The following is a 12,711-nucleotide window of genomic DNA, read 5'->3' as shown; positions in this document are numbered from 1 at the left end:
CACATTTAAAAGGATAACTTGTTCAGTTTTTGATGAATGTTCTGTATAAAAAAAACCCAAATTACTCTCTCCTTTCTTCTGAGAAAGACCTGGCTTTTCGTTTGTCAGTTATTCATTTTCTGGAGTTGCTGAATATGTTAATATTTTAACAGGTAACACTATGGACTGGGAAATCACATGTGAAACATTTGAGATAAAGGCAGTGAAGATTCACCTAAGTAAGCCTCTCAGTTTGCTATTCTCGCTTTTAGCAAACTGTATGTTTATATACCCCACTATTCATAAACCCCTTAAACATGTAGGATGATTTCATTTTCTGTTGGGAGAATACAAGAGAATGTAGGTCCATACAATTAGCTTTCTATACACAGTCATCTTCCATGGTGACATACAGTTCTTACTGAAGGTTGTCTCCTAGATTCATTCAAGAAAGGAACCCCTCCCTCCCTTCACATCCTAGATATCAGGTATGTTATCTATTTTTATTTAGAGAGAATGAGAACTACTAAGGAGACTCCCACTGCTTTTAAAATGAAAGGGGTCTTTGAACACAGATGTGCCAACACACAGCTATTACACTATATATTAACTAGAATTATGACCTGCTGTGAGAATGCTAGGAACCATCATAAGTGACTTAAATGCACTTCGTAAGAGTTTCAGGCAATTTTCGTGGTACTGATGAAAATATCTCCTCGAGATCTACAGAACAATCACTTATAGGTTATCCAAAGAAAAGAATACAGGTAAAGCCTGATAGTTTTGATTCAAATGTTTCTGTGTACAGAATTAGTGTGAATTCACACATACATAATGCATCTTCAAGAACTTCCAGTTTCTGGTAAGTAACATTACTGTTTAAAGTGACATTTGCATTGTAAGGTAAGTCCATTTTTTCCTGGGCTTTGTTTTCCACACCTCCACCCCTCATTTATTTAATTTCAATTTACTCAATCTGAATAATTTTGATGGCACAAGGTACCTAATCAAACATGTGAACAAACCTGTAGCAGCGTAATTGGGAATTTAGGATGTGGTTCAGTAGTTATCCAAACTCGAAATGTCTCATCCTGTATCTCAGCAGTAAGAAGTGTCTCCAGAAGTTCATCCAGAAAATCCAGCCCAAGATGACAATTCTGAAGTAACACCCAGCCTCCCTAAACAAGAGTATTGACTATTACCATGCAAAATTTAGAACAAGTTATTAACACTGCTAAAACCAACTGTCTATACATAGATTTTTTTTTTTTTTTTACTTTTGGTCTGTCCTGAATATGTATTATCATTTGATTTTGTATTGGCACAGCTAAAGCAAATAGGAAGAGTTAGTGCAAAAGTTATTTCCACATCCTATTGTTCACAATGAAAAAACCATAACCAGAGCCAATGTTCTAAGTAAAGTATCAGTGCTACCTAGTGGCAAAAAGTAGTAATTCCTGTCCTCTCCCAGCAAAACACCGTTATAAGCAATCCTGTCATCAGATTCAAAAGAATGTGAGTGGAAAAGTAAAATGAAATCTAAGGAATACATATTTTTTAAAATTTATTTATTAATAACATGATCCAGAGTAAGTGTAAAGAGGTGGTAAGAAGACTTGCAAACTCTAAAATTTTTCAACTGCAATTAGTTTATCTGCAATGAATACATATGTATGAAATTCAAGCTCTGCATAATAATTTTGATCTTATTCAGCTCTCAAGTTGCATGAAAGCTCTATTTCGATTATTATCTCTCTGCACTTCTGCTTATGAATTTAAATTCAATCAGCTTTTGTAGCATCACTTCAGAAAGCTGATGAATCAGAAGCCTGATATTAAAATGAGGCATTATTTAATCAGTTCTAAACAGTGATGGGTGGATTTCATTACAGCTTGTAATTTAATTTTTGCAATTTTGTTTTAGTTCATTTAAAAAGAAATAAATAACATTTGGTGACAAAATATAATTGAAATATTTATGGTGAACTGATCGATATTAAAAAAAAAGAAAGATTAAATGAAGGGGTTTTTTCCTTCTTTTACAGGGAACCACTTTTTTGAGGAAGATCTTTAATCAATTTGTCACATTTCCAAATGAATCAGGCTCAGTTTTTTAAAATTATTTACCTATAACACAGCACAGCAGTTTTAATCATATTATATACTCTTGGCCAGAGATAAGAAAAAACTCCAGATATTTGTCTTCATATTCACTAATTTTGTTTTGTTCTTGCAAATCTGATGTTCACATATCCCTCCCTCTGTAAAATATGTACACCACCAAGGCATTTAGTTCAGAAATTGTTACTAGTAGCTCTACTGGACTTCCATTTTGAGTATCACCATGGTTTTAACCGAGGGCAAAAAAGGCAGGGATGCTCGTTTTCACCATTCCAATGAACTGGAAGTTCATATTGACCATTCTAGACATACGAACAAAAAATATGAGAGATGTATATATGCATTTACTATAAAGCCATCTCCTATAAAGAGATTTCTTTTCTCTCTTTTTCCAAAGTGGTGTACACCTATATTCCAGTACTGGTATCACAACATTTGGTAGGATTTGGAAGATTACTGGGATACACGATAGAGAACTTCCATAACCAAGGCTGCATTAGTTAGAGAACCTTGTATTATATAGTAATGTCTAGCAAGTGTGCAGTAAAGGCCATATACAAGTATTATATATGTCCATAATAAAGAAACACAAATGAAGCAGACTGTAATTCAAATAAATAAATATCATCTGGCAAGAGATTTTTTTTTTTTTTTCCCCCTCAAATGAAGGTATCTCACAGGGAGCAGGCAATACCATTGCAATTCCCTGAACTGATACTGACTGGCGTTTTTTCTGCATGAAAGACAGGAAGTTCTGGAAAGGCTCTGAAGCACTTCATGCTATAAGATTAAGAGGACAGGACTTTGCAGAAGTCTAAAGAAAGAAGCATTTCCTCATCTCATTGTGATTAAACATTGGAGAATAAAGTAACACAAAAGAACTGTTTAGTTCAGATGGAAATCTTGATAATGAATCTGCAACAGTCTCAAAAGTACACTTGTTCTTGCAGTGTTCTGTGTTGTGATCTCATTTTCACTGTTTGTCCTTCCAGAACTCTCTTGGGTGAGGACAGAGACCCAGGAAATCTAATGGATGTCATATATCATGAGGAGTTAAGTTGTAAATCTCATAGCAAATCCATCTTTAACTTTTTATCTAACCTTTGATGAATACTGCCACTGTAGGTATGAAAGCATATAATGCTTAGCAAATAAGCAATATGGTACCAAGCAAACCTTTTACTGAACACACGTCAGTTCAGGTTTCTTTAGGTGAATATTACAAGCAGTTCTGTACTCCTGGTTTAGTAAGGACTAACTGTTGGTTATGGTCAGATGAAAACTATGTTTCATTCATCAATATAGTTCCTGCAGTCTTCTACTCTTTAGAAGAGTAGAAGATAGGAGTAGAGATATTCTAGTCTTTCAGAATACTGAAATAAGACTAATTCCCAATATTTTGAGTTTACAGGAAACTCTGACTGTACGTCTTCATTTGCAACACTGTCCACAACCCTTTGAAGTGTCTAGCTGACCAGACTGTGTTACCTTTACACTGTAACTTTTATATTTTATTTGAGGTGTCAATTACCATCTTTCTAGAGGTGCTGCTTAGACATCTCATGTTTTTACTGTTTGAGAATATAATCTGCCATAACAAAACACACTACAATGCTAAGCGAAAAATTCTTAAATATTGTTTGGAAACTCTTAATCATCCTGGGACTCACAGCCAAAAGGACTGGCAATTAAAGAAACAAAGAACTAAAAAAAATTGCTGATGAGCCCTCTCACTAGCACAGATGTGAGGAAAATGTGAGCTAGTATTAGGAGTCAGCATATCCTTCTGTATCTACAGCTTTAAGCACTGTGTGCATTCACTATTTTATCTAGTAGAAACAATGAATTTCTAGGTAGCTGTCATAGGGGAGTGGAAAAAAAAAAAGAAAAGAAAGAATTCCAATAAAGGTGAGATCTGCAAGTCCTGCAGGACAGAACTATGACATGGTGTCCTTTGGATAACAGCAGAGTGATAAGAAGGTAATGTGCTGCCTTTGAAAAGATGGTCAATATTACCGCTGGCAGAAGTATTGACTCGGACTCCACCGGCACATGCTTATCCCACCGTGGAATGTTTTTAGGCTCAGGCACTCAGGGAGACTTTTCTACCCTGAGATATGCCTGATAGTAAGGTGAAAATGCAAAATATTAAAGACTGCATGTAAAAGAGGTGTAAAAGAATGCTAAACCAGACAATCAACTTATATTGCAGTGTTTTTTCCCCACCTGTTGCATTGACATCTGTATGAATTTGCGTGCATGAACTTCTTGTCCTTGACCCATAGACATGGTCCTACATTCTACAACATATTTGATAATGTATGATTAATGAACTTACATTCTTCAGAAAAATAATTCAAATTCAGTTAAAAAAAGTGTGATATAAATACAGTACAATTAAGTACATTTTTATACAAAAACATATACTTATGAAATTAGAATCTCTTCACCATCTTATTATGCTACTATGTGTAAATTTTCTAAACATCAACACTTTGTGAAATAACATTAAAATATACATCCACAATATTTACAGTGTTTGTAGAAGTGAAAGACTATGACTAATACTATTATCAATGGGAATTTGTCCCAAATTTTAATGAAGTAAGCCACAGTATTTGAAATATGAACCCAGATTTTTCTTTAAGTGTAGGTAATGAAGCCACATAAATAAGCACAATGTATAATGGTAAAATTGCATTTGTGAACATACTAATGTGACTAATATAATGAATATATATATCTACTTCCAACTCCATTTGTATGCATAATTTTTCAATAGTTTCAAAGTGTAGCCGTAAAGTCCAGAATATACAAATGCAGATCTTATGGGTATTTTTGTTACAAAATAATCTTGTAAGCAGATTGCTGATTTTTATGTTATCTGCAGTCAAAAGTTAAAATAAGAAAATGGTATTGTCACCATGCCAGAATAAAAATAAATAAATAAATAAAATTTATACTGTCTTATAGTTAGGAATTAAAAAAAAAAACATTACTGGGAACAATGATAACAAAATAATTTATAAAAAAGAACTGAAAACATTACTGTATAACTCCATACAGAATGATCCTCAGCATACCATCTTTTATTTAAAATATTATTTTATCTTTAAGATGACGGTTTAGGAAAAATCAATAGTAGCAACAGAATTTAAGAAATACTTTTCAGAAAAAAAAATTCTGAAATTACTTACATTACCCTTCTGTATCTTAACACATGGCAATCATTAATTACTTCATACCTAATTTAAGCTTTCTAGCCAAGGAATCAATTTGAATAGTTGGGTCAGATCCCATAGACAAGAAACAGATGAGAGGTGTTCGTGTGTCACTTTCCTCCCAAGTTTTTTCTAAATTCAAAATGACTGGTTCTGTATATTTCTCATCCAAGGAATTTGCAATATATTTCCTGGCTTGGGAAAGCGTTCGATCTGGACACCAAGACCTAGAAATAAAAATATATACCAAGATACAAATTCAAGGCCTCTTCCTGTTGCAAAGACCAGACTTAAACTAGAAATTCTATTTTTATCATATAGAGATTTTTGCTTCATAATATGCATATATATATACACACACACATTCTTATATATGTTTGTAGGTTTATCTTTACAGATATAATAATAGACAGTGCTAGTAGTCTTCCCTCTACTTATCACAGAATCACAGAATCACTAGGTTGGAAAGGACCTTCAAGATCCTCAAGTCCAACCATTAATCCAGCGCCACCATGTCCCCTAAACCATGTCCTGAAGCGCCACATCCACACGTTTTTTGAACACTTCCAGAGATGGCGACTCCACCACCTCCCTGGGCAGCCTGTTCCAATGCCTGACCACTCTCTCGGTGAAGAAATTTTTCCTAATATCCAATCTAAACCTCCCCTGGCACAACATGAGGCCATTTCCTCTCGTCCTATCGCTAGTTATTGGGGCAAAGAGGCCAACACCCTTGTCGCCACAACCCCCTTTCAGGTAGTTGTAGAGAGTGATAAGGCCTCCCCTCAGCCTCCTCCTCTCCAGGCTCTCAATACCTTTCAATCACTTACAATTCTGCCTTAAGTATACTACTTGCACTGGAATTTTCTGTTCTGGGTACCTTTATCAGGTGGGACATTCTTCATTTTAAACAGAGCTTTTGTATCTGAGGACCCAAGTATGGTACGGTAAGATCATTTTTGACCTTTAGTAAAATTCTGCAGAGGTTTCATTGGGTCTGTTAGTCTTCTAGGGTACAGACTCAACTCTTCTGCACTGGATTGCATTTGTGTTTGGGATAAGTCTTTATTTCTCCAATGGGAAAAAAACCCAAACAACTACTTTTGGATAATAGATATGACTTTGCAAAGCTTCAATTTATAGGCTTATTATTTAAAGGCTTAGGACTTAGATGATCTCTGTCCCCCTTCAGGGTGTATAGCATAGAATAACATAGTACTTCTTCCATCAGATTCTGGTCTTTTTTACTACACAGGTTGAATCCACTCGAAAGCCGAATCATGGTCTAGTAATTAATGTTGTTGTTTTTTTGTAGTGTCTCTGATTTATTTGTTGCAACATTTGGAAAGTATACAGTGATGGTAGGAAGATATGATCTCATACATAAGACAGCTGAATGCTGCTTTGGGGAACTCTATTCTATCCCAACTCCTGCCACATGAATCTTAGTTGATGCAGTGAAATCATTTATAGCACACTTTTCACATGGGGCTTTTGTATACCTGTTTGGCATTTTTGCAAATCTTTTTTTTTTTTATTGCTTATTTAAAGTTATTTAACATGGTTCCCAGTTTGCATTTGTCATGACATAAAAGCAAAGCTATGAAAAATATTTTCTAGAAATAACTTTTTTAGACTCTTCAGTGGATAGCTCTGGAGTGAATGAAATCATATTTCATGTGAGTGAATTAATATTTCATGTCACGCAGAAATTAATAAAAATTATGCTATTGTGAGAATACCATACCAATAGACAGAGACATGTGATGCAACCATGTATGCATTTCCAAATTTTCTGAAGATGCTCACCTGATAAGTAAAAGCTTGCGAAAGGTGTCAAGTGAATCATTATATCCATCAGGTATAATTTCTTCCTCAGGAGCATCTTTATCAAACCAACTTTTCCATCCCTTTTCATTACAGGCTATCTAAATTTATTACATTAATGCACATATAAATACAGTTCAGCTGTAGCAAAATTCCCTTGTAAAGGTATATTTTAATGAGAGTCTATTATTATATTAGGATATATTACAAATAACATTAAGATCCCATAGCATTTAAGACACGCGCCATGTGAAATGCTATTAAGATACTAGAAATAGAAATTTTAGTATTAAAATGCAGGCTCTTAAGCTAATCAGTTATCCATAGATCCTCCTCCCAAACACATGCAGCTACTTAAGAAAAATCAATAATTAGCAGAAGGATTCTATAGTATAAGGGAAACATACTGTGATTAATTTACCCCTTTTGATCACAAAGTACTGAGGAACAGAAAAATCTGTCTCAGTACAGTACAGTTCAGCCAGCCAAAGAATCACAAATCAAAAATAACGGACTCTAGCAAGCTTTTGACTTGAGAAAGAATAAATCTGACCACAAAGATGATCATTATTTAGGCACCTCTTAGAACCCATAACCTAATAGGACAAGGGATACTGGTGGACAGAACATAGTGAAAATTACTATGTAGTTGAGCCTTTAATGCAGTGACTGAGAAGAGTCAGCTACTGCAATATTCTCAGATCACTGGAAAGAGAACAAGGAACACCATTGATACTATCTGTTCTGAAATACAGTTCTATATGCCTATTATAAACCAAGGAGCTCTGTCCAGTTGACTGACTTCGTTTCACATAGAAGTTGCTTCAGAACAACCTAAAATAATATTTGAGGCAAACGGAAGATTCTAGTGTGCAGGTTGGAAGGAGTTAACACAATCAAAAAAGATTAATGAAGCCAGATCTGGTGGTCAAGATGAAGAAGCATTTGTACTTCAGCAGTAAACCATGATGACCTAGCTGTTCCTGCACTCTTGAAAAACATAACTGTCATGAGGTCAGCAGAATCCACAGTAACTGAGGTAAAGGTAAAGGTGGTGGGGGGAGCACGACAACCTACTCAATTGAGGCACTATGCAAATTACCCCCCCTACTCCTTCTAGGAGCATGTATGCCAATTTGAATGTGTATAACCAATAATAAGCAATGTGGTAATGAACGGCCAATAATGGCCAAATAATGGCCAATGAATGTAAACTTGGGTGGGTTCTCCATTGTTTTTGCTAAACATGTAACAGGATAAATATGTAGTAATTCCTCTGTGTAGTGTGCTAGCTTTGTGGAATACCACCTAGCACCTGTATCTGGGCAAATATGCTATAAATAAAATACCTCTACTCTGTCTGTATATTGGCATGTTGCACACCGGGTATTTGATCCCACTTTTGCGACACCCCCGCCAAGAATGGACTGGGAGAGGAGTAAGAAATGAACATACAGCGACCTTCTCCAACCATGTATCTCCTATAATGAAACTCTTTCAGAGAGATTCATAAACACCAAATGTCCCATTCTGAACTATAATCCAAGTCTGAGAAAAAAAATTATAAGCAAATAGCTTAGTTCTACATTAACTGATGTCAACCTCGGCACATGTTAGGAGAGTATTCAGAGGAGGTACCTTCTCTAAGCTAGGCCACAGCCAGAGATAGATTAGTAAGCTAAAGGGACTTCAGCTGACTCAATAAAATCATTAAGCTTTTATTACATATTTCTTTTTACCATGTCTCACTCAACCACAGCTGGAAGTAGTAACAGTGTGAAAAGGAACAGGGTCATCTAAATGTTTAAAGAGAAATATATTTTTATTAAATTAAGTTAGGCATCTGGGACTGGAGGACTTAATTTTTAAAGAAGAAAAAAAAATTGTAACTGGCAAGAAAAAAAGAAATATCATAGGCAACCTCTTGAGAATTCGGCATACCCTTTCCAAGTTTTTCCTCTTACTTTAAATCATTTTCTGCTTGTATCTAAATGAATAATGATATAATTGTATTTAATATGATTAGCCAAACAGAACAGCACATCTAATGGATGCATATTAGCATGAAAATATGTTCTTTCCTTATTTGCATTTTTTATTGATATCCTAGTTGGCACCCTCCTAGGTTCCACCTCTATTGATTACTAAAATCACCTAATTGTCACTTTTCAACTGTGAATATATGGCAATTTCAAGTTAGTGCTAAAAGGTTAGTTAAAAAGAGAGGCCTGCATTTTGGGTTCTGGTGCTCTAACAACCCAGAGTGATGGCTTAACTAGAATTCCTCCAACTTTTTCCTAAATCAGTATCTTGTTTTGATACCTCCAGAAAACAAAAGCTGGAGGAAATGGGCTGGTATGTATCTAGACTTGCCTTGATACAGAGTTGGGAAACAGCCAGTACCACTTCAAGGTACACCATTTAGATGAAATCTCTGCTACCCTTCAGGACACTAAATGAATGCCATCACAAAATGGAGTTGGCTGACCAATGCTGTACCAGCAAGAACTTGGTGTCCTGGCTATCAGTCTGATTAACAAGGAGTGCTTAGGAGGTACAGAAAGAGAAATACGTAGAGAGTGTTTTAAATACACTAAAAAAAGATAAATTTACCAAAGTAAAGAAAATAATTGATAAACATGCCACAAGCTTATATGCATATACGTTCAGGTATGTATTAATAAAATAAATAGTATTTTTATAGCTAGCTCATCATATCTGAACAACATGTTAACCCTGGAATGGAAATGAGTATTTAAAACAAGCAGCAAACAATTTACTTGTAAAAGTCTATCCGACTCAAAACATAAAACATTGTAACTTAAAACCTGACACTTGGATTAACTTTCTGAGCCTTTTTGATACCTCTACTTTTTTATCCTTTCTCCTTATTTCTGTCTCTCTTTCACTGGCTTCCATTTATACCAGCTCTTTGCTCCTGTTCTTTTTCTACCTCAATGACTATAATACAAAATACAGTAAAGCAGATTAAAAAAACAGCGCAAATAAACATATCCCCATTCATGCTACCTAGCTATTAATTTCTATACCTTTATTCTGTATTCTCTGTGGCCTTGTTCTTAACTACATCTCCTGTGCATTCTAAATGTAAAATACGGGAGCACAATTCTGATTGTGAAACTGGTTATTAACATTAAAAAGATAATTAGTAGATATCACCTGATTCAAAATTTCTGCGAACTGTGGAAGTTTGCTCAATTCCACTAGGTTTAGCCACATCATGTCAAGAATCCAACGGAAAGGTTTGGGTGGGCAAGCCTGTAAATCCAGTGCTGCACCTCCTGTAAATAAAAACATTCTGATGAAATAGACACAGCATTCCAGGGGTCAAGATATATTTGACATTTATTTTTAAATTATGTTTCCTGGCCGATATAATTTTCACTGGGGTACTAATTGCACTCTTGTGTACTTAGCATTTATTTCATAAGATCATTGGATAATTTAGTCTGGAAGGGACCTCAGGAGGTCTCTAGTCCAACCTGTTCAAAGCAGGGTCAGCTATGAGATAAAAACAGGTCTTTATTCTGCCTGGTCTTGAAAACCTCCAAGGACGGAGACTGCAAAACCTTTCTAGACAATGTGTTCTAATGTTTGTCTGTCCTCATAATGAAAAAAATTCCCCTTACACCCACTATGAACCTCTCTTTTTTTCCCAGTTTATTTCTGTTGTCTCTCATCTTCCTACTGTGTACCGATGTGAAGAGCCAGGCCCTGTCTTCTTAATGGCCTTCTCATAGTTGTTGGAAGGCTACTATTGGGTCTTCCCTAAGCCTTCTGTTCACCAAGCTGAACAAGCCCAGTTATTTCAGCCTCACGTCTTATGTCATATGCTCCATATTCTTATTTTAAGTTTATACAATGATACTGATTATATTTGAAATATGGGGATTCTTTAATAATATCTTTTCCTTTTCACCTGTGCTGATAATACAGTAAAGATCATTTTGTATTTATCTGAAAGATAAACATATTCCTCTGAAGATCTTCCCTTAGACAGTCTATATTTTATCCCACTATTCCTAAAAAGAGAAGAAATTGAAAAGAAAGTCTTGTTTTTCTCAGCTGCAAACTTCTACCTATTTTCTGATGAAATGCATAGTTCTAATATCTAAAGAATGTTCCACGTGTTAGCAAAGTAGTCTCCTGGGATCATTGGAAAAAAACCCTAAACACAACAAGCGAAGAAAGAAACTCTGGACTGATGGAATCAATCAATCCTAGCCCAGCCTACCAAGCACAAATCATCTAAAATAGCATATAGAAGCTGAGATCCAGTAGATAATACACGTGTTTCACATACTCGGGTATGAAATTGAAGAGGAACTCCTCTGGGATACGACTGCAATTCAATTTTAAACAGATGAACTTTTAACTTTTTATCCTAATTTTTTATCATAATTTTCTTCTTCTTGTAGCTGCCTCTTTCCCAGTCCTCCAAAAATTGACTCATGTCACTCCTTGGGAAAACTAGAGTGTGTTGTTCCAGTGGACTCCAGAACTAAGATAATTTATTTGTCTAGGTTACTGGTATAACAAATTTCAACAACGTGTTACAAACAAACTAAAAAATGCACAAAATTGTCAATGAACTCCTTATATTTTTCCTCATCTCTTTTGGATTTTGGCGTGGGGTTTTTTTGGTTTTGTTTTTGATGGGTTTGTTTGTTTGTTTGTGTTTGTTTGTTTGTTTGTTTTCCTACAGTTTTAATAAAAATTCTATGCCCCATCATGGGAGGCTATTTTCTATAATTTGGGGACCTGCTTTCTCTGTTTTTCTGACTTAAGGTTACCTTCAAGCTATAGCATTAAAATATTCAGGAAGGGCCTAGAGTTTGGCTTTAATGGAATACAGTAAATAGAATAAAATTCAGTTTATGTGCTTTAGCAAAAGTAAAGATTTAGAGTTTATAATCTCCTGAGACTAGCTGAACAATGAGTTCTAGAGACTTTTCCCCCTTCAAATAGCAATGCTTATTTCACTGAGACATTCCCTTTCATGGCTGATAAGCCATGAAACTCTCCTGGAAAAGAAATGGAAAGAAGAGGAAGAGAGATTTATTTTTCAAATAAATCCTTTCTTCAGCTGCCCGATGATGTTTGGTAACATGACATTCATTTTGCACCAAGAACTGCTCATCCATGGAGGAAAATTGAAAAATTCATTCATTGCAGAAGATACCTAAGAGTCCAGGACAATTTGGCTAGGCATCTACCCACTTCCCAATCCGATTTAATATCATGTGAATAATTATAGAAAAATCTATTGTTATTTTGGTGTCATTTTACACACCAGAAGAATTTCCCACTATCAAATCAACTGTGGTAAAGCTAGGCAGAAAACTGCAATCCTATGTTCTAGACAAAAATTGCTAAAAGTACTCCTGTATTTTATTGCAGATTGTCATCAGCTAAAAAGGGTAAGTGACCACTTTCTGCTTCAGATGCCCAAGGTATATTTTCCTCTGGCAAAACAAGAATCCATAAGCCAAAACCAAAGAAATATGGTTCCTCGTCCAATGCTTTACTAAAGCAGACAGTT

The 12,711-nt window shown here is 35.2% G+C and overlaps 1 protein-coding gene across 1 annotated transcript in view; it reads right to left on the bottom strand.

Moving 5' to 3' along the window:
• The window catches only part of DNAH8 (dynein axonemal heavy chain 8), a gene marked incomplete at its 3' end in the record, with an annotated part of 134,656 nt that overhangs the window by 13,944 nt on the left and 108,001 nt on the right, over positions 1-12,711 (bottom strand). The window contains exons 76-80 of the mRNA XM_081998590.1: positions 10,329-10,450; positions 7,131-7,249; positions 5,346-5,548; positions 4,327-4,400; positions 1,005-1,157 (exon numbers count right to left, since the gene is read on the bottom strand). Of these exons, the coding sequence (XP_081854716.1) occupies positions 1,005-1,157; positions 4,327-4,400; positions 5,346-5,548; positions 7,131-7,249; positions 10,329-10,450 (671 nt within the window). The remainder of the gene's footprint in view (positions 1-1,004; positions 1,158-4,326; positions 4,401-5,345; positions 5,549-7,130; positions 7,250-10,328; positions 10,451-12,711) is intronic.

The sequence above is a fragment of the Phaethon aethereus genome (genome assembly GCF_964289735.1).
Source record: "Phaethon aethereus genome assembly, chromosome: 3".
Taxonomy (NCBI): domain Eukaryota; kingdom Metazoa; phylum Chordata; class Aves; order Phaethontiformes; family Phaethontidae; genus Phaethon; species Phaethon aethereus.
Note: the sequence above shows the minus strand (reverse complement) of the source record. Positions and strands in the feature narration are given on the sequence as shown.